This window comes from Vanellus vanellus, assembly GCF_965231255.1.
Source record: "Vanellus vanellus genome assembly, chromosome: 8".
Lineage (NCBI taxonomy): Eukaryota > Metazoa > Chordata > Aves > Charadriiformes > Charadriidae > Vanellus > Vanellus vanellus.
Window position 1 is genome coordinate 17,689,609 of NC_138913.1, and position 22,919 is coordinate 17,712,527.

A 22,919-nucleotide genomic window follows, 5' to 3' on the forward strand; every position below is an offset into this window, starting at 1 on the left:
GACATAGAATAGTTCTTCCAGACAAAGACTTAGTAGCTCAGCCCAAAGTCCTCAATCTTTCTTCCCTACCTTGCCTACACTGTCCCATCCCCATTAGTCCCACTATTGATCCCACTATTTTCTGCCCAGCTGTAGGACCAAACGTGATGGTAAGTATGAGGAAGCAAATATACAGTGCCATGTATCTGTCAGAGCATGCTCCTCTGCATGCATTGCATGTCCTGGTCCCTCCTGCTTTTTCCCAACTGTCAGTGACTAAACAGAAGACAGGGTCATCCTCAACATTGCCAGTGGGTTGCAGCCACCTCTGGATTTTTAAAATAAGTTTTCATCTTGTTTAGTGTGCCTCCATAAACACCTTTTGCAACAGCAGAAGTACAGTCATGTCCAAGTGACGGGTAGAAAGACGTGATCTGACTGTTTTTTTGTTAAAACTGAGAAAGAAATCATGCAATCACAGCCAATTACATACCACGGGACTGCTTTTTGCAACATAAAGAGTCCACAGCTGTTTAGGCAAAAATTGTAAGTGGATATAGTTTACCTCAACAGCAACCTATTGTACAGTGTGATCGGAAAGAAAGAAGTTTGTAAGACCTCAATCATTTTAATGTTCGTGATGCTGTCACCTCTGAAATCTAGTGCTCTAATTAATGTCAGGGATATTCAGGGGAAGAAAACTGCCTAAGAGAGTGTTAATGCAGCCCATGCTGTTTTGTTTACAAAATTGTTCAAAGCCTTTTGAAGTCAACAGTTGTATTTCTACTGACTTCTATGGAGCCAGCATGTTACTTTTTTAATGGTAGCCACACAATGAAACTATTTCCGAATGAGTGTTAACATATGCATCTTCTGCCATCTTTGCCTTATCAAACATACAAATTTGCACCCTGCTTACTGCCAAAATCTCCAGGCCAATGAATAAAAAGAGGAGCACATGAACTGAACAAAAGGGTGGTATTCCACCACATGGAGAAAATAGGATACCAGCTGGAATAGAAGTCCATTTTGCGACTTATGCTTAACGGCTCTTAAAATTGTGACACGATTACTACATAAAAATGGAGGTAAAGAAGGATGATTGTTAATCACTTGCCTCCTACTGGAAGTAATGATTTCCTAATCCAATGCCTTCCAAAGAAAGACTGTTTTAAAATACATTCCCAGCTGATAACAAGGATGCTATGTTTCAGCAAATGTGCAATCGATAAGTTATACATTATACCCCAAAAGTGGATTTTTAAGGGAAGCACTAATGTCTTTTCAGAGCCTCAGGTGCTGCACCAAAGGTAATTTCCATTTTTGGGACATAGGAATAGACTGTACGTCTGGTAAAAAAATAATTGGCATATGTCTTTTTTGCATACTGCAAATGTGATGACAGACAGCATAGTCTCTCCTGGTAGTCACTCTGAGGAGCATTTCATTTCTCTTTTCTCTTGAAATGTATAAAATATCTGAAATAAAAGACTTAATTATTGAACACCATAGATGGTTTTTACAATAGCCGTGGAAAGGAATTTTAAATGGACAGACGGAGAGTCAGAGAAAGAGAGTAAAGTTTCAGTTAAAGGGAAAAAATAGAAAACTGCTGGGAAATGTAGCTATTTCTTACAAATAAAGGAAATTATATAGGCATATACAAGAGACTTGCTCTGCCGACACACAAAATTCCAAGAAAAACATACCAAGCCCTTTTAGGTCTGTCACCTGCCTTTTTTCATGGGTGTGTTCCAAGTTTCAGGTGGAAATGGTTTAATTTCACTGTTGTGAAGAAGCAAAGCTTAATCTTGAAATTTTATCAGTTGAGTCTTTGTCATTTAGTTTCTGTGAAAGGCTTTTGTCAGAAGCTGTTATGGTGGAGAAAATTCATGGAGCCTTTCTTGTAGCTTCAGAAGTTCAAAGCTGTGTTTTGTAAATGCACTGACTTTATTAATACCGTGCTAATGTTACACTTGAGAGTGGATATTTTCAGTTGTCTGGTTTAACCAGTTTTGGTGTTGCTTTCATCTTCTCTCAATCTCATCTGAAATAGCTCCAATTCCCCTCCTTTCATAATATTTTAAATTTTCAATTCAGCAGGAGAATTACATACAGTAAGGTTAGGTTAAGCTTAACAAAGGTTAAGTAATTTTCAGCTGACTTAGGTTCTGTTGGAGGTATAGATTTCAGAGGTGGCTAAGGAAATCTGTGTAAAATGCAGTTATTGCATGCAGTCTCCCACACAGGTATGTGATGCATAAAGCACCTGTTGCAGAAGGCACGGGGAGCCCAGGGAAAAGCCAGTCATCCTTCAGAACACGCTCAGCTCTTAATTCATACTCTGGCATTTCCAGTCATTTCCAGCTTACTTGCTTTGCCCTTTGTCTTACTTAATGCATACATCATCTGGTTTTACAGTCAAGTGAGTCTATCCTCAAAAGCAATCATTAGAATTAAGAGACCATCATAAACAAGCAATGACTCTGCTGGACCACTTCATTCAATGAGCTGAATTCCTGAAGTCTTTGACTTCAGTAAGCTTGCTTAAAAAATTAATTGATCCACCGTACATTTATGCCTATATTCCTCTTCATTTTTCTTGGATATTGTTTCCTATGTTCATTCCTTCTAAATGAACTTCAAAGGGCTATACATCAGTATTTCCCTATAGCTATTAATTAATGTAACTGCAAAATAATTTTATCCTTATAGTGCTTTCCACACTAGTTCTTTCAATCACTATGAGCCTTTTGATGTCTAATATTGAAGTATGTCATAACTTATAAATAACAGACTATACATTTTTTTGTGTAGGTATAGTAGGTGGTAGAGCTCACTTGTTTAGCTTGCAGATTTTTTAAATAAAATGTGAATGAAGAGTAGTACAGGTCAACACATTATAAAATATTTTATTCCTCTACCTCAAGATATCCCATGATAACACACAATATATGGACTTGACGCTGGTTGAAAAATGGATGTGATCAAACCAGCAAATCAAAATAGAAATCTGGGATGACTACACAATTATTGTTATACTGATAACTGTAAATTATAAATTAATGTTATGGTTATTAATCATAGCACTATCATCAAGCTGTGACATATGCATGATAAATTGATTCTTATACAGTAGAATCTAATTTGTGCGCTTTCCGATTTGCCCCGAAGTATATCATTCCTGACTGCTGAGCAAAGTTATAATAACAGAGTACTATAGTAAGGTCAGTGTTGATATAGTTGCTTTCATTTTCAAACTTCATTTACTAGTAGGCTATGAAACAAATCATAATATAAACAATTTAAATTAAACCCTTGTCAAAATAAATGAGGAATGTAAATCTTGTGTTTATTAATTGCTTGTTCTTTTGCATTATAATTAACAAAATTTGCTCATTTTAACTGATGACTCAGTCATTAGTCTGTGAAAGATTCAATGATGTACATGGGCATTTAAGGTTCACCTCAGTTAGACCCTCTCCATCTACAGATGTTTGAACGAAGTAGATATTCAAATAAAAAGAGATTAATATACCTGCAAAAATGCACTCAAATACATGTATGTAAATTTATTTGTGTTTATGTATTCAATTAATGCATACTTCAAAGTCATATAGAATTTATCAGTGTAAAAGCATCAAAATTACAGCCAACCACCTCTGATTTTACATGCCAAAGATCTGTGCTATGAAGCTAAGAAAGACAATAGATCTTGAGGCAGAAAATGTGGGAGAGGATCATCTTTGTTCCTTTACTGTTTTTCAAAGCCCAGCTCAAAATGATTGTTTTCTGATCATTATAAAGGAAATAGCTTGTGATAATGAATTACTGCTGCTTCCTCACTCTCAGCAATTCTTATCTGAGCATTTTGTGATATGTCTGACCCCTACTTTTTTATTCAGGGGCTCACAGGAGAGCACAGTCTACCTAGTGAGAAAACTTTTACTCCAAAACTAAATAAGCAGCTTATTATGAGTGATGCACCCAGGACAAGTCCAAGGATCTGGTCTCTCACTGGGGCAGTTTTGTGCTACCTTTGTATTTAGGACACAGCAAGAACAAACGTCACCAACTTCCAGTTCCTTTAGTACTGCTGACAAAGTGCATTTATTCTTGTGGCTGTTCACTGTTCCTATCTGTTTGCTGTAATTTGTCTTGGATCCATCATCTACCTCATTGCTTTTTATAAATGTTACAACCAGTTCTTCTTCTTGTATCACTCTCAGAAGGGATCTATCAAAACAGTTCTGAGCACTGTGAGCACAATGCAGGTTGGTACCTGATTGGCTTTAGTTCATTGGGCTGACATGATTCCATAAAAGGAAGTTATTCTGGGCTTTAAATTCTCAACTTTGTGGTTTTCTTTGCTTTATTCATAACTAATGTGCCATGTTGTGTCATACAGAGAAGTAGGTAGACTCCTCCCAGTAACGAGGGAGAAGGGATAGCTTGGCTTCTAGGTCAAAAGGAGATAGACCTCAACTCTCTTAAGTTGTAGTTCTACCACTCCTAGGAGGAAAGGATGAAATTTGGGTCTAATCAGGAAAGCAGGCTCTTCATAGATAGGAAGATGGCATTTGCACTGCTGTACAGAGACAGATGACGACTGGGCAAGTTACCACTAATTACTAACCATTACTTGCCAGTAGGACTTCAGAGATGGCTGTGGATGGTCTATGTGTATTCTAAAATGGGGAATGGCAGGTGGATCCTGTACTTTAGAGGAAGCTCTAAACATACTTTGCTGATGTATAAGCTAAATCCAAAACTCTGTGCAGTTTCGGTTATCCCATTCACTGTTTCAACAGCAACACTTCATCAGACTATGCACACACATTGAGTCAGTGCTTGGGTCTGGCTAACTTAGGTCCTGCTGTAGCTATAGCCTTTTAAGACAGTAAGGGAAGAAGAAAAAGGTGTTTGTTTTGAGAGAAAAGTACATATTCTAGCATGGCATTAGGCTGAGATCAATGACCAGTTGCATAAAATAAGGATAGCGGAGTCTTATTGCTAGTAAATAGGTTCAGGATAAACAGGGTAAGCCCTCTTAGCGTGTCTAGAATAAAACCTGGTGCGTCTCACTGGAGAAGTTCCAGTCTAAATTGAATGCAGCAATTCACTTGGGGTTACAAAAGTGCAATGCTGAAGCTCAGGTCTCGCTTGAAGCAGCCAGGTACAATACCAGTGATCATTCCTCAGATAAGGGCCTAAAAAATTCCCTAAGCTCTGTCTTTCATTGCTTTCTGTCACTTCAACATAAAATCAACCTCAGACAACTCCAGAGATGAAAGCTTCACGAACAAAGCATCAGCTTTGGTTCTTTGGTGCAGGACTGGTGAAAGAAGCCTTGAATCTTTGCTTCAGTGTCAAAAAAATAATTAGTCACACTTCATACCCTCAGTGAAAACAGACTGAATAGGGATATTGTTGCTACTGGTTTTACAGCCTTATTACTGCAACAATTTGATGCAGAAGACAGTGCCTCGTTTCCTGCCGCTCACACATTCAGTCTGCACTGGGATGTGCCCAGTAGGTGCTGTGGAGATATTCTGACACAAATATGACTCCAAAGTAAATGTTATCTGATTTAAATAATTTCTCTATACCCAGTCCTCATTGTTCTCTTTTCCCCACATTTCACTGCCTTTGATGAAAGACCAGTTCCTGTTGCTTGTTGTACTGTGGGATTTGCAGTACATTGTGCATCATTAGAGAGGCATCCCTGAAGCTCTGGAATGCTTCGAGGTTGGCATGAAGACTGGTCAGTTTACCTATAGACCTTTTCAAATGAAGTGATACATTTTATCCACTCCCTTGTTTCCCCAGAAGGTAGAGGTTTGGGTTGGTTGGTTTGTTTGTGGTTTTTTTTCTAAATTATTTTTTTTTTTTACCACTAAAAGTCCTGACAGCTAGAGACATAGTGTCAGTTTTATTGTCTCAGATTAGGAAATTCTGAAGTTTAAATTGTGGCCAGTCACTTCCTGGTTTGCATTAAAAGCACACTGCACATGCTGCCCTTCTCTGGCAAAAAAAAACAGACTTTTTTTCTCTTAACACCAGGTATTGAAAAGCAAGGGTACATTTCCTTTTGCCTATTTGTGAAATGATAAAAAAAAAATACTTGTCTTTCAGTAACAATACAGGAATTATTTTTAGACTAACGCTTATAAATTAATGCTCACACTATCATGTTAATGTTCACACCATCAGCAAAATACTTTTAAAGATATAAGTTACTCCTTTGTTCTATATTAACTTTTGCTATTGCCAGCTTTTGTCCTAGAAACAATTTCAACTACAAGTATTTGGCAAAAATAATATAAGAATAAGTTCTTTAACTGTATAAGCAGCTAACAAGCTATCACTATTTCTCTGTTCTATAAGGAGCAAAAACATCAAATAAAATGGTAGGCTGTTACTTCTAATAAAACGTCTTCAAAGAGGTTGAGCTGCAGCTGAAACTTTACTAGTGACTATCAGCATTTTACTGTGAAGTTTCTCATTTTTTATATTAAGTGAAAACTTTCAGTAACTTTATTTATAGACACAAGCTGCTGTATTGCATTTAACAACTGATCACCCATTTCCACTCAAAACATTCCCCGTTTACTGTAGGTTAGCATTTTGTTCAGCAATTGTAGTATTAAGTATCTCAGTAACTGCTAAATTTGCCAATTAAAAATGAAACAATGTAACGGCACGAAAAAGTGAGCTGAGTCTCTGACACCCCAACACGAAAGCACTGAGCACTAAGGACTGGTAAAAGGACCATCTCACTTTATCTGCATCCCTGCGTCTAATAAATACTTTCTGTTTACAATTCCAGTATTATCACATCTGGTCTTATCTGTTTCTCTGTGCAAGAAAGCCTGCAAAAAACTTAACAACCTAATTTATGTGCCATACACAGTTCATACCATATCTTGCTACCCAGCTAACTTCAAAATCCAGCTTTAATAGCCTTACAAAGAAATCCAGATTGCTTTTTCCTTCTAACTAAGAAATTCTGTTTGCCTCTTTAGGTACTTCTCTTTCCTTTGTAGTTGCATTAACATGTAATTGGTCATTACTCTTAAGTAATCATTTTTATGGAAATGCATTACAAACAATTTTCTCCAAGCCCCTTAATGAAGCATTCATTGCGAGAGGCATGGCTGGTACATATTAAGCCTTCAATTGTAGCAATTCAAATATTCCACTGCTTTCCCCGCTCTTCCCTGGAAACAGGGTGTCTGGTTTCTACACTTGCATAATTGTGTAGTTCAGATCATTTATTCCTATTGTAAAATCAGATTTAGGCCATTTTATTCCTCCCGTCACACTCTCAGTTGTCTCACTATCCATAATTAACAGTTTCTTAGCAGTCAAAAAACATTTTATAATCATAGCTGAATGTAATAGTTAATTTTAAAAATGCAAGATTTGGCATGATGATGATTCATGTAGAAGAAAGTGAATCAGAAACTCTTATCTCTGTTTCTGTTACTGAGCCTGAAGGCAGTGATACTTAGCAACATTACTGATTGGCTTTATTTTTTAACTGGATCCATTATTTGAGGATCCCATTGCATATTATTAACGCCTTAAGATTTTTTAAACTCCCCAGATCAGTGCTGCATGATCAAATACAGTTACTGAGAAAAAAGACTTAGACACATTTAAGAGAACGATTAGACCTCACAAAACCATGAACTTCCTGGACTGTATTTAGGCAGTGACAATCTCATGACTCCCCACATCATTTAAGGCAAAGAAAAGTCTTAGTGTAGTTAGAAAAAAATAAATATCAAAACAGACATAAGTAAATATTATAAAACAAAGACACAGCAGTTAAAGCTCAGTAGAATTTCTCTTGGCTGCAGAGACTGTGTTCTGCAGCAGTAGTACAGGTAGATTTACAATATAGCGAGAACCCAGAAGCAACGAAAATGTCCACAGTGGTTTATAGGGAAGAAAAGATTTGCTTTCTCATTTTCTTTCTGACAGCAGTTATCCCTTGTGCCGAATTCGTCTTAGAATTTTTTACTCCATACTTTATTCTTCCACCAAAGGCATATTAATGCCAGTCCTCAGTTCTTGCCAGAAACAAGAGAGGCTTGCAAGTAAAGAAAGTTGGATTTTGTTGGACAAGATTTTCATGGTTAGCAACCCAAAGAGAGTCAGAAACTTGAGAAAGACATGGTAAGGTAATAATTACTTTAACTGATATGTGGCAATGTGCTGTTCCCACACACACACACACTCCCCCATTGAAATAGTTTCAGCACTGTCTAAATTTTTACTTTTCCATGTTTCCTTATCTATACCAGGCCTTGAGGGGAGGAGGATATTTCACTCTCCTCCAGGGCCCCTCATGCTGCTAAAATTCAGACATTTAGAGGTTTGGATAAACCCATTAAAGAACCTATCGAGACACCAGCACTTTCACCTGACGCTTGTTCAGTACATTACCATGCATTTTTTCCTGTGCCTCTATGAAGCCTGGCCTGCTTCACTTAATCCTTTTGAAGTAGCAGATTGTTTTACGTTGGGTTTGCCGTGCTAAAGCCTGCAGCACGGTGAATTCTGCCCCCTTACTGAGCCTCTTGTTGCTGGCCTTTGTAAATTCAGCAGAGTCACCATCCTGGAGGAGCTGGAGGAAACCTTATCCAATTTCAAGTCCAGGACTGAAGGCACAGACTGGATTATTTTCATAATTCTACTTCATGCTGTTTGCTTCCCATAGAATTGGTTTATATGTTTCGGTTCATGCTAGTTTAACCCAATAAATGCCTAGAAAGCTGCTGCACAACCACATTACAAGGGTGGATATTGCCTAAACCTGGACAGGTATCTTTTGCTTGCTCTGTTGCCTCAATGTGTTTCCTTGGATCCGTCGGTGTTATTTCGGTACACCAGCAGCCTGTGAGCTAAAAATTACCTAACAATTTGCAGAGCGGCCCATGAGGAAGCAGAACTGAGAAGCTAATTAGGGCATGCTGTAGCTCTTAGACAGGAGGCCGGGGGTAGAAGGGCTGAAAGGCACGAGAACCAAAGCACTGTGGGGTGGATGGTGGGAAGCTGCCCGTACGTGAGGCCCGGAGATGAGAGGCACGCAGGGATCACGCTGCAGGCTGGCTTAGTGCAAAACCAGTTGTGGCTCATGTGGTGTGCATCTAGAAACTGAGCAGAACTTGCATGCTCCCCATGCTTCAGGAAACGCGTGTGGAGGTTTTCAGGGGAATGATGATTGGAATGGACATGAACAAGCCCCGAGCTGTTGCGTAAATAATTATCTGGGTAGACATGCCCCAAGTTTAAGGAAAGCACAGTGCTTTCTTCCTCCATAGGCATTTACATACGGTTACTCGTGGACACTTATTTTTGGTTTTCTGTTTTCTCCCTGTGTGGGTTCCTTCTGCCTTATCTGTGTCCAGAGCTGACAGGAAATTGCAGTTAAAGTCTTACCAGCTATTTTAATTAAAATACTGCATTACAGTGACGTTAATCAATGATGCTAGTGAGTTAAGACCAGGGCCAGGGAGAAAGTATTCAAAAATAAGAAATATCACTATAATACAAATTTGTTATAATTATTCCTGACGAGCCTGCTGCCCTGCTCCTCAAGACCTCCCACAGGCTGGGAAGTGTAGCTACTGCCACATGGCTACAGTCCCTGACCTAGTCATTCTCGGCAATGCAGCTTGCACTTGCCAGAGCGTTATTTTTAAGCAACATGGTGTTGTCCACCTTGCACATCGTTCCACATTGCTTATAATAAGGCTAACACAATGAGGCACAGACTGAAATGACTTTCCCCTGTTGCAGTCATTCGGTACCAAGCACACTCAAACCATTTAAATGCAATAAAAATATTTTTTCCTTTCCTATTCAGTCTCTGCCAAAATTTTCAAATGCTCTGAAGTCCTTCATATTACAATTATGTTAGTCTTGCCTAACTGTTAGTCAGATTATGGTCAGATGTTACCAGGTATTAATTCAAACAAGTTTTCTACTGTTTGGGGCCAAATACACAACAGTGGAAATGCTACGAATGCACGATGACTAGGTAGAAGATTCAAGACCTTCACGATGTTTAGCAAAGAAAAAAAATATCTAGTTTGTTTGAAGGATGGTCTTGTAAAATATAGCTTGAAGTTCTTTTGTTACAAAATGCTGTTAACAGTCGAATTTGCTTTTTTATGCAGCCCTTTGACAGACCTAAGTATGAAAATAGAAGCAGCTAACTCTGTTTTTTCTTTGAATTTCAGGTATTGTTGCAGTCCTTTTCTGTGGAGTTACACAGGCCCATTATACCTACAACAACCTGTCGCCAGATTCCCAAATGAGAACTAAACAGGTAGGGCATGGAAATAACTGACTCTGTGTCTTCAACTGGTGTAAGGAATAGACAGAGGTACCGGCATATAGCTGGATGGGATTTCAAGGAAGAGGGTTATGTCTTCATTAGGGGAAAGACTAGAGATTTTGCCAAGAAAACAGTAACAATTCTCTGGATAAGGAAAAAAACAAGACTCTGTTCTTCCCAAGAGACCTGGAAATGTTGGTCAAGGAAATGAAGGGTAAGGAGATAACAGTTTACACTAGCTTCCATACAAAAGTACTACAAAGTTCAGGAAATCAAAGAGCTCTGGTAAATAAGAGAGAAGTGGTCTGAGAGATCAGATCTATGCGGACTTTTGGAAAGGGACTGTATAAACTACAGTCTAGCCACAGACTTGAGCAATGACATCGTTTCATTTCTGCTTCATTAAAAAATCTGACATTATTAAAAAGATAGTAACTTTTTTTCCATTGTGTTGTTTAGAGTTTAGAGCCAAGAGAAATTTGGTCATCTGTTTTTTGTTTGAATAGGTGACTAGTGCAATTGTAATTATTTTTTAAAACTTGAGGCTGTTCTCAGTGCTGGATATATGGCATTGCAATGTTCAAAATACTTTTCAGCACAAGGAGTAATTTTAGACTACCTCGCCACTACCTAGATCCTGTGAGAAGTCATTTAAACGCAGCTTTCTTCCCTTTTAATGTTGACCCCTATGGCACAAGAACCAGGTTGCAGAAAATCTATCTCCTAGAACAAAATGGAAACATATGGTCCGAGACTATAATTTTCATGATGCAATCTGGTACCTTTTTCAGCAGTTCATCTGTTTTAAACATTGGAAATTTTAAATAGAAAATTTCATTGCTTCTTGCACATCTCAATTTAATCACAAATCCAATTTTCTATAAAAAAGTTTGATTGAAAAAATACCAGCCACAGTATCAATTCAATTGTCAGACTTTCTCAGATTTTAAATCACAAAAAAAATTTCTCGTCAGTAATTCCAGGATAAAGTGTTAGCTATTGAACAGGATAAGTCTTCTCAATTGCATTTCTTCATACCAGCAGAGGCTGATGCTTTTGAAAAGTATTCCAGCAGAGGACCTTTCTCTTATAACTGTATCATAAGGGAATAACATTTATATCTACTATAGAATTGTTTCTATTTTGTGGAAATACTGAATTGCATATGCCATTACTACCCTTGCATATAACTGTTACAATTTGAACACAAGGCTTTTCAGGAATTCATCTGCATGATTTAGTGATGCATAGGCTCAGAGAGAGAAAGACAGAAAGGCAGGCAGTGGTATTTTTAATTACATATGAACCTTTTCAGTTACAGAATTAACGAACATTTAGTTTAAATGCATACTGGTTTTGTTCATGTTTACTCTTTTATTGCCTCCCATTCAACAGTGCAAAATAAGATAGTGAAAATAAACTGAATCTACCCTTCAACACACAGAAAAGGGATTATGTGTTTCTCAGTGGAGCTATGAGTTTTAGGCACCCCTTCTACTCTGTTTTTCTCTTCCCCCATAAGCTCTTAATCCTCAGCCTCCCTTACGATATGGTTCAAAAATTGTTGTTAAATTCCTTTGAATTCTTCTAATTTATTTTCTAATCCAAAGATTACCCTTTCATATGCAGCTGTTTCAGTGAGACCTGCACTGCCTCTTTCTTTCTCTCCCCCCAAGAATTCTCTTCAAGCAAATTTACTAAGTCACACACTCGGCATTTTCGTAATCATATATGACTTCAGTGCATTTTAAATGAATATTGTTGCTCAGACAGACCGCTTCACTTCCAATATAAGTCATTTTTATTACTCATTACTGGCCAAAATCAAGGGCTTTTCAGTTCATTTATAGAATTATTCCAAAGCAGTCTCTCTCTTTTGTTACACTATGACAGATCTTTCAATAGGGACTGATGAACTGTAATGCACACTGACAAAACAGTGAGTTAAGGCTGAAACCAAAGTTAACAAAAACCATGGAAATTAGATTTAAAACTGGAAATCAGATTTTGAAATTGTATTAGCTGTTTTTAAACAAATGCTTTTTCTCTACTGCTTTGCTTAATTTTCTTTGCATTTTTTACTGGTTGTTAAAATTTCATAACTTGATGGTAAAATTCAGTATACAATGCTAGAGGTGGTATTTCTGGCCACGATGCTGAGTTCTGCATTTCTCATAATACCTCATCATTTGCGAAAAAAAAAAAAAAAAAAAGACTTAAAAAAAGACTGCTATTGTTTTCTTCAGGTATTGATATAAAATGAAAACTTGTCTACAGTTCTTAAATGAGAATTTAAGAACTTCTATTAAGAATGCCTGTTAAAAGATGCCATGTAATTATTAGTCCCTATATATCCTTTATTGTCCAGTCAATCGCTGTTTAACATTCCATGAAAGAGAAATATTAGATTTCAAGCATCTGAAACTTACAGAATCTGAAAGTATAAAGTAACACAAACCTTGTCACAAACAATGGATTATTTTAACATCATCAAAGTAAGATAACAAAGATTTCGTAAAACTGCAGGCTTTAGAGAGTTTTCATTCAATCGAATTATCCCAATTCTCACTAAGTGTTTATAAACATTCTCTCTGTGTGTTTTTATTGTCTGTTTTCAATATAAATGATGTTTTATGGCACTATTTTTAAATCATCATCATTGACCTGACTACGGTCATAGTGATTTTAAAATTAAAATTGACACTGCCAACCACGGCAACGTTAGGTCAAGCAGAGTGCTCCTGAGTTTCAAACATTTAAAGTTTAATTTTATCGAATATATCTTTAGTGAAGGAGAAGATGAAACTGCTAGGACCTGATCGAAAGCTATTTGATTCTGTGCAGCTTTCAGCTTTCTCTAGAATTATTTACAGCTGCTAGCATAACCTCATGTTATGCTGCAGGCAAACAACAGTTGCTTCTAAAACTGAGGACATCATAGTTCAGATTTTACATTAGGTTCTTCACATGTACAGTTGGGTTGGGTTGAGTTGATTTACCCAGCTACAAGTCAGTGGATGGGCACGGTGTCGCTAGATATAAATTACTTTACAGCAGGCAGACTGTAAATCCCTACAGACCAGCTCTAGAAAGGGATGCATACTGTGTTTTCTATAAGAGAAGACATTCCTCACTATTTTTTTCTCTCTGCCCTCTGCCAGTTCCACTCAAATGCCAAGCTAAGACCAGCACAGTTTCCTAGTGGTGGAGTATTAAGAGAAGCTTCTCACTTTCTCTATCAGCTATAAATGTTATCCATCATACTTATGAGTTATATTTCTTTAACTGCATGGAACAGCCACAACAAAGAAACCAGGGAACAGGGCAACACCTCTCTTTGGTTAAGTGTGCAAGGGTATGGAGAATTCTACTTTCAAGCAAAATACAGCGCCAGCAAGTTATAAATTCTGGAAAGGGAATTCTGAAATGCATCTTCTATGGAAGTAGAGCCAGGGAATTACTAGACGGTGCAGGAAAGCATGTTCAGCCAGCAAGGCGGTATGTCACATGCTGCCCCGCCTGTCTCCATTCATTCGACCACTCTAACCATTGTTTACATAGTCACATTTGAAACAGTTGTGTCTACCAAGTTCCTGAAGGTTGCTTTCTCAAATTAGGTGTAATAGCCTTTCTAACCACATTACTCGTTAAACAGTTACACTTTTTGCTGATCCTGATAGCTAACCCATTGGGGATCGCCCGCCTTATAGACAAAAGCTTCTGATTATTGTTCAGCTGCACTGGGTGTGCAGTATGTACAAGATGCCACATTAAGATTTCAGCAGCCCTTCACCTCCAAGGTTTTACACAAGCTTGAGAACAGGGTAAAAGTAAAATAAGAGAACTCAGTGCTGCATTACTTCTGAGCAATTTTACCAAAGCACGTTGTCTTACTAGGACTGCTTGAGTAAATTAACTTACTGAAGGACTGAAAGTTCAGACTGGTCTTCAGGCTTTACTCACTGATGGACACAGTACTGATTGCTTCAGATTTTAATCTCCACACTATAAAGCATACATGATTAACTCTGATTGTTAAAAGTCATCACTTTGCAGAGGAACAGCTAATATCTCCTGGAAATCCCTTGAAAATACATTAAGTTTTCAAAACTTGCTTAGCTCATTTCTGATATAGCTATACATTTTCCAACAAGGAAAACAGGCTTGGGATCAATCAGCTGATTGCTGGATCATAAATTGAGCTGTAGTCCAAAGACAGTTTGGTGTAAAAGCGTTGTGTTTATAAGCAAGTTAATTTAATGCTAATTAACCATATTAATTGAAACAGGCTGACAAGTCATGAAACAGTTTTTTTAATTCCTCAAAAACTGTAAATCAAATCATTATTGTCTCATGACCCTGATATGTCATCAAATAGCCTCAATATAGACTTTACACTTGATGCTGCTCCATCCATAGTTATAGACTCACTTCTGCAGCAAATGAGAACATAGCAGGAGAGTATAACTTAAAGTATAGCAATGGAGATGTCCAAATCTACTGACAGTGGAAAAAAAAATAAAAAAATCAATGAATCAAAGGAGTGGTTCCTGAACAGCATCAGTTAATGTTTAGTAAAAAGAGCATTGTAGGACTAAAGACGAAGAGGTGGCTGAAGTCAGTTTTTGGCTCACTTTATCCAAATGAAGCACCATCACTGTGATCTAGTCATTTTACTGGTTTTCTGCCTGCCTAAATATCTTGTAAACAAATTACAAGCAGACCTACACTCAGAATTGAAACAACAGTTCTTTCTCTAGATACATGATACAGTGACTATCTTACAGGATTCTTCTGTCAGCTGTCTTTTCATAAGAAAATAAATAATGCACTGCAAATTCTGCTCCAGTAGGAGAATGCATTCTCCTGAGTTTGTTGTTAAAAGCACATGCCAGGAACTGCAGCTAGTTTTCATCTTTCTGCGAGAGAAGGGGAGCAGCTGAGTAGAGCTGGCTATGTACTACTACTGCCAAAAGAATGTCAATCTGTTTGCGAGGGGTCCCGCTCCAGATACCTGGCACCTATATTGCATTTGGGAGAAGCAGCCCTCTAAAATCATAGGGAGCAACAGCACGAAAAGAAACGGGTTTATTGCCTTGTCTTAAATCCTCCACCATCACACAGGACATGTGTGTGCCCTGCGGCTTTGGTCCTGCTATTTGTATGAGCGTTTAAAAGACCAAACAATCAGAGCGGTGCTTACTTCTAAAGCACGCAGCATATATTAATTTATCTCTGGTTAATGCCTACTATTTTCTGTTATCAGACATTGGATTGTTCATAGATAATTAGTTTACACTTCTAGGAAGAAAAGGCCACGCAAATGTCAGGATATAATGGCTCTGACAATTCAGTCTCTTGACTTTTAAAAAATTCAAGAGTATTTCTAGACTGAGGAAAACCCTACTTACAGCAAAATGTCCTCGATAATTAGCAAAGCAGCAACGACTACAAAACATAATTCTCATCCTTTTGAAATGAGCAGCCTAATTGGCAGCTGTTGTTGTGATTTGTTCAGGAACTTTACTTAGGAAAAAATGACCTTTAAGGCACTGCAAGAGGTCAGGTGTTTCCACATAAATGACTAGCAGAGGGAAAGACTGACAGAAAAGGAAGTTGTCTTTCAAACATTACCAGCAGTACTAGATTTTAATCAGGCTTTGCACGTGTGCTGTGTAGGAGGAAGCTGTTCTTCCAGCACACCACAATCACAGTGCCTGCAGGAAAATTTCATACTAGAATGTTTTTTCATTATCTTTTGAGGTATATAACACCATTGGCTCTCTGATGTAAGATAACATATTTGATGGCTAATACTCTATCTGAGGGTTAACTGGAAATTCTTTTTAACTACTACATGGCACGCAGGTCTGGCACTCTTCAAAAAGTATACAAGAGGTCCTTGCCTAAAGGATCCAATAAAGTCCAAATTCCTAGTTGGCACTAAACAGGTTGCATGCATGAAGTACATTCTTCCATTTGAGTGGAGAGAGAGTGAGCATAAAAGTCAGCTCTGATGAGCACTGCCTCCTGTCTCGCGGTTTCCTTTCTGCAGCTGAACAAAAAACCCACTAATTTCCAACCTCCTCGAACCCCTGCAAGTTCAGACTCAAAAGCGATAGACTGGTGCCTCAGGCAGTGCTGCTCAGCACAGAGTCCAGGTGACCAACTTACAGTGGTCAACAGAAAGGTCTGAAGAAGCAGCTACTTCTGATAACAAGAATAAGAAACTAAAATAGCATTTGGGAAGATTTATTTGTATTGGAATGGTAGTTTTGCCCTTGTTTTAGCCAGTTTCACTTAAAGTAAAAACTCTGGAAAGGAATTACATTAGGGAAAAACTTTGCTCTTTTTTTATATATTTTACCCAGATTTTTCTTTTGAGATAAGGCCTGTAGCAAAACTTTCATTTTGCAGCTGTTCAAAATGACTGGGGAGGACATAGCAATGTCCCTGTTCTTTTTCTGGGAGACGAAGACAATACAGACATAAAAAGGCTGTAAGCACAGAGTTAAAAAAAAGAAGACGATGAAGAATGGCTTGTGTTGCATTTAGCATATGGCTGTTAAGAGTAGATACCTGAAATTGTAGGTAGAAATCTCTGCTAACTTCAGGACACCTCACTTGTATTGAAAACAGCAGAAGTCACAGTTTTAGACTCTACTAAAAGTCCAAAAGCTCACGTCTCTAGATATTAGCTACCATTACAGCTCTAGCCTAAGTACCCTGAAGAGAAGCAACCCCTCGTTCTTGTTCTGCACTTTCCCTTATAACTTCCAGTTTTCCCTCCTGAGTCGCTAATGAGCTCCAGCTGTGTCACAGGCACGCTGGCTAAGCCCTGTATTCCTGAGCTGGACCGTCATAGCTTGCTAACTCAATGCATCTCTACAGAGCCACCGAGTCTGTTACAAACAGGCTGCCCTCATTTATAAATTGCCTTCTTATCTCTAATTGAATATGCACCACATGCGTAGTGCTCATAATAATTATTACCTTTAAAATGGATTGCAATTGACAGGAAGTGTACAATGAATTCCAGTTCTCTACATAGCTATTTTCTGTGTTTAGCAGAAAAAGCTGAAGACTGGAAATGTGCCAGATGCATTGTTTGACCAGATGTACCATGAGATCTTATGGAGCCCTGTAGAATAGTATAATGCTATAAAGAAAGCTAAAGCTGCTTACTGTATGGGTTTAACAAGAAGAATCAAAACAACACAAGAAAATCTTGATTTCTGCAAAAGGAATTATACTGCCGTGTCTTTCAATCTGAATTTCTTACAAAATCCCTCATTATCTGACTGATGTTCCTGATTACTTAACCATGCTAAAAAATGTTAATCCGCAGTCTCTGTACATGCAGCTCCCCTTAAATTTATGTGGAAATGCTGTTATTGTTTCCTCTCTTTTAGCTATGAGCTACCTGATGGATGGTAAACAGCTCGGAAACATTACTACAAATAAACTGGTAACAGTAGACTTCATAACTACGGTTTATCAGTAATTAGCCACATCATTTATGAGTTATGTCATAAATTAGCTGCTATCTTATCCATAATACTGAAAATATTGGGTGTCCCACATAAAGAAATCTTGTTGGAATATTCAGTTCTATACTTCATTCTTTAATCTCCATTTTTCCTCTGTTTTTGCATACCTGCTTTAGTGATTTCTTAACTGAGAATCTGCAGATTTACTCTGGCCTCATTAGTTCCCATCAAACATGTGTCCCTTTATCATCAGCATATTGTAAGGAATACCATATTCTAGTATCTTACACACGCACCCCCCTGTGAATAAAAATAGTATTTCAGATATATGAAAAACAAAGGAAAACAACTTTCCTTCATTTTGCTTAAGCACAGGAACTGGAAAATACACATGCTCAAATGTAATTCATACCCCCTGAAGAAACCCAGAACTGTAGTGACAGCAGTATTTCTGCAAAGACGCTCATCTTGTTGAAAAATGATGTCATTTTTGATGCTGGTAGGCTAAGAAGCATAATGCCATATGCAAACCAGTTTCCAAATGGCTTCATTAAAGTTTTTACAATCTGTTTAAACATTAAACATTTTCTTTAAATATTAATAAAGTTCTTTGATTTTTAAGGTTAAAGTTTACTTTTTACAGCACAGTAGCAGATGCCGGCAGTTAGCTAACATATACCAATTGGAATTAAAACCTATAGGCCAAAATCTCATTGGCATATGGAGAAATATGTAATGGAATTCCAAACTGAGCCACATGCTGCAGTTTCTTTGAAAGGTGCCCTGAATCACAAATGAGACTCTCATATGTCTTCATCTGTGCAGTAGAGTCAAACTGTATGGGGCTACGTAAGTTACTGCAGAACCAAAAAGCTGGTTTATATATAACTATGCAGATCGTGTAATTTTACTTTACACACAACTGTTATTGTGTCTCACAAGAGGTTTGAAGGCTGACCTCTGAAATGTTTCTCCCTACTTGGGATAGCTACCACTTATCCCTAGTTTTTAAGTCTGCATCCATGCAAAGATCCAGGCTTGTACCCCACCTCTGTAAAGCACAGCTAGTTTTGTGAAGAGAATTTCCTCTATGTAGGCTGTCAAATCAAGTCCCTTCCTAATTCTTGCCACCCTCCTCCTCCTGTGGAATGCATAGGCAGAAAAAGCAAACTAAAATCAGTCTAATCCTGGGCTATGAACATATTCTTGCATCATCAACATGTAGCGCTGAAACAGAGCAGAGTGCAGTTTAATATTACATAGTTGGAGTATATATGGTTACCTTTAGCTTAAATTACATCTTATTCACTTTCTTGTTTTGTAAAAGTTGACAATTACAACATTCCCTTAAAAGTGCTCAGTCACAACTCTCTCATCTGAGAATTTGTGACAGAAACAAAAAATAAAGGTAGGATTCTTCATTTAAGCCTTTTTTCAGGAAAAATACAGGTAAACTAATTTAATAGAGGCTTTATGTTGTGAATCAAAGCCCTTTGACTTTAATGAGATTTGGCTTATGCTGTAAATGAAGAGGTTACAAATGTAATGATATTATAAGTAAAACCACTCAGATTCTTTCTTAAAATATCGTTATGTCCCAATGGTAATAATTTTCCCTAACTTCGTCAGACACACTGACACTTCACGTTATTGTGTTAGGTGATTTTAGTACAGGATTTATCAATAAGTTCTCCAATTATGGAATGAACTTCTAGAAAACGTCTGTTTTGTATTTCTATGCTTAGTGCATTAGACTGCTAAATTGGAACGCAGTAAAATTATTAAGCACATACATTTACACCTTTTTTAATGTTGAGGGAATTATTAATAGGTTCCTTTGTTATAGCCCTGTGTTGCCATACACTTGCATGAGTATGTGTTGACCTGCTCATAATTGCTGTTACTGCGGAGACATTGCGTTTGGTAAAGAAATTAAGATAGCTATTTCTTGCGTGGTTAGATAGCTTACACTGAGATCTTTATAGCGCAGCAAACATTTTGTCACAATGTGCACTGACCTCACCAAAAGAAGTCTGCGTGGTTTGGGAGCTAGCACCTCTGCTTCCCCTGTAAACGGCAAAGCTTTTGCCCTGCCCAGAGAATCCTGGGGCAATGGGAGGCCTTGAGGAACCTGAGCTGATGTGTGATTTCTGACATTACGAAACTGCTATTGCCAAAGATCCATTCTTGCAATCTGAAATACGTTTTGTATAGCTCTCCTTTTATAACTTACATGATTCTTGCATGACCGCTGATCCCTTACAGTTCTTTTTCTAGGGGTATCATTTGCAAAACTCCTTATCAGCTAAAAAAACTACACAAAAGCCTCAGTCAAAACTTTTTAGAAATAGGTAGCTAACATTCGAATTCTCACACAGTAAGCTGCCAGAAGAAAATAAATGCGTGTAAATAAGGCACTATAACAGTCTAAAGCACTCACCAGCATCCCGTCTTTTTAGTGACTGCACAGCTGTGTTTCCATTACACGATTAATGGATTTTCTACCTTCAAAAGAGACATTTGTACAAAATGGTAACACAGCGCAAGAAATACTAAACAGCTGACTATAGCTCATCTCTTTCTCATGGTGCCGTCTGTAGAAATAATTAAGGGCTAAAAAGCCCTTTGTCAAAATCTTTCAGATTAAATGTCTGAATCATGACTAGGTTTCAAATAAGTACCTTGTATTTCCACACGTTTTGGTACCTATCTACTTTCATTCACCTAAAATAATGAAAATAGCATGCAAGTTTGAGCATCTATTTCAAGCTTTTGACTTTTAATTCTGCTTCAGTCACACCAATTTAGGGAGGCATTGACCACCCTTTGCCTCCAGTGAACTTGAGAAGAGTTCCGAATGTTTGAGAATTCAAACAGACATTTAGCATCCGCAGAAGCACACATTCATGTAGTGACTAATAGTTTTCTTGAAAAAACACTTCTTTGTATGAGGTGCCAGATGATACTTCCCTAGTTCCACCCACCCTCTGCTTTCCTACAGATTCCTATCAGGCGCTTTTTTTAAGGTGCATTAAAGAATGACTAGTTGTGTCTTTTCACTACAGATACTTAATTTTATGTAAAATAAAGAGGATGCTGAGCTTTAAGATTTAAGTACAGTTGAAAATGTATCTTAGTTTAGGATTTTTAATTTCTGCTTGGTTTGCTATGTATCTTTTCTTTTTGGCTGATATCAGTTGTGGGATTATTTAAACATCACCAAGTAGACTACTTGTAATTCAGTAGACATGAAAACACTGGAAATCTTTACAGTACTTTCTCCAACAGCTTCTATTCTGTTGGTTTCAGCCAGATGCAAACCTGCCCGTTGAAAATAATTATGAAACTGTCATTTAAATTCAAATAGCCATGGGCTCACTTTGGGTTTGTGTACGCTTACATTGAGAGCAAGATTTCACCTTTCATTCTTTGCACCCTGACAATATCCAACTGCTGTAGTTTTTGTAGCTTTGACATTATTAATCTTTGCCCTGTTTGTGCTAATATTACATACTCATCTCCATTGACTTGTACGCATACCGTTAGCGTATGCAGAGACACGCATGCCCACATATGCACTCTGTGCTATGTAAAATGCACGTTGAAACAGCACTGGTAATTTCCTCTCTTTAAATTTAGGTTCCTCTTCTCCAATTATCTTTCATCTGCAATTTTTTGATGTATTTCACAGATAAAACTGCAAAGTGTTAGACAGCCCCTCACCACAGGCAATTATTTAATCACAGTGGAAGTACCAAGGTTGCAGCCACTTCGAAGCTAACCTGTATTTGATGACAGCCTTCTTGTGCTTTATCCACAAGACGGTCCTTTGTACTGTTTTCAAAAAGTATATCACACCACTGAGTATCTAACATTCTCTGCATTTAAGAAACCAGACCTTTCACACTTAATGTTCGAGGAAATCCCCCTCACATTCTATGTCTTGTTTATCTCATCTCCATACAGTATGCACTCTATATCTTTAAATGTAGAGGACTGTTAAGATACAAAAAGTCATGTACTCCAATACTTAACAAAAAAAAAAAAAAAAAGTGACACGCAAAAACATAGTTTCTATACACATTTCTCGGTCTTTTTGTCCAAACGAATCATCAATTCTTGAATAGCAGCCTACATCAAGAGGCAGGGGAGCTGTTTGACGATGATTGGGCAACAAAGCTGGTGAGGGGTCTGGAGCACGTCTTATGAGGAACGACTGAGGGAACTGGGGTTGTTTAGCCTGGAGAAGAGGAGGCTGAGGGGAGACCTTATTGCTCTCTACAACTAGCTGAAAGGAGGTTGTAGAGAGGTAGGGGCTGACCTCTTCTCCCTGGTGACAAGTGATAGGACGAGAGGAAATGGGTTCAAGTTATGCCAGGCAAGGTTTAGATTGGATATTAGGAAAACTTTTTTCACTGAAAGGGTTATCAAACATTGGAATAGGCTGCCCAGGGAGGTGGTGGATTCATCAACCCTGGAGGTGTTTAAAAAAATGGTAGACATGGTACTTAGGGACATGGTTTAGAAGTGGTTTTGTCAGGTTAGCTTAATGGTTGGGCTTGATCTTAAAGGTCTCTTCCAACCTCAGCAATTTTATGATTCTATGATTGTAGAAACGAAACAAAAAAATTACCCACATTCCCACCCTAAACTTTGCCCTATAAGAGCAGATCAGTGGACCTACTAATCCAGGATCCTGCTTCAGAAACTGGTACTAGAATATGAAAAGTAATTGCAAATAATACTGCCAAACGTAACTATAGGGTAGCATTCTGCCAAGGTAATGTAGTTAAAAGTTGCCTCATCAGTTACAGGTCTTGAAGAACAATAAATGGAGCTTAATATCATCAGGATCTCTTGCTATTCAACACCAGTTAGAGCAAGAATACTTCTTAGAGGGAGGGCGGTTTCCCTAGGTTAGAAAGATGTAAGGACTTCAGTCTATTCCCCTCCAGCCTCTATAAACAGATTCATAACAAAACAGTATATATATATGGAAAACCCTGAACAAATAGCTGTGGCACAGAAAGTAGAGAAATTATTTAGTAAATGCTCTTTTATCTTAAAATAAGCACTGCAGAGAAACAAAATGGCATATC

The 22,919-nt window shown here is 37.8% G+C and overlaps 1 protein-coding gene across 1 annotated transcript in view; it reads left to right on the plus strand.

The window, feature by feature from the left end:
* The window catches only part of SLC9A9 (solute carrier family 9 member A9), a gene marked incomplete at its 5' end in the record, with an annotated part of 207,296 nt that overhangs the window by 82,125 nt on the left and 102,252 nt on the right, over window positions 1-22,919 (plus strand). Inside the window, one exon of the mRNA XM_082487179.1 lies at window positions 10,233-10,321. Coding sequence (XP_082343305.1) covers window positions 10,233-10,321 — 89 coding nt within the window. The remainder of the gene's footprint in view (window positions 1-10,232; window positions 10,322-22,919) is intronic.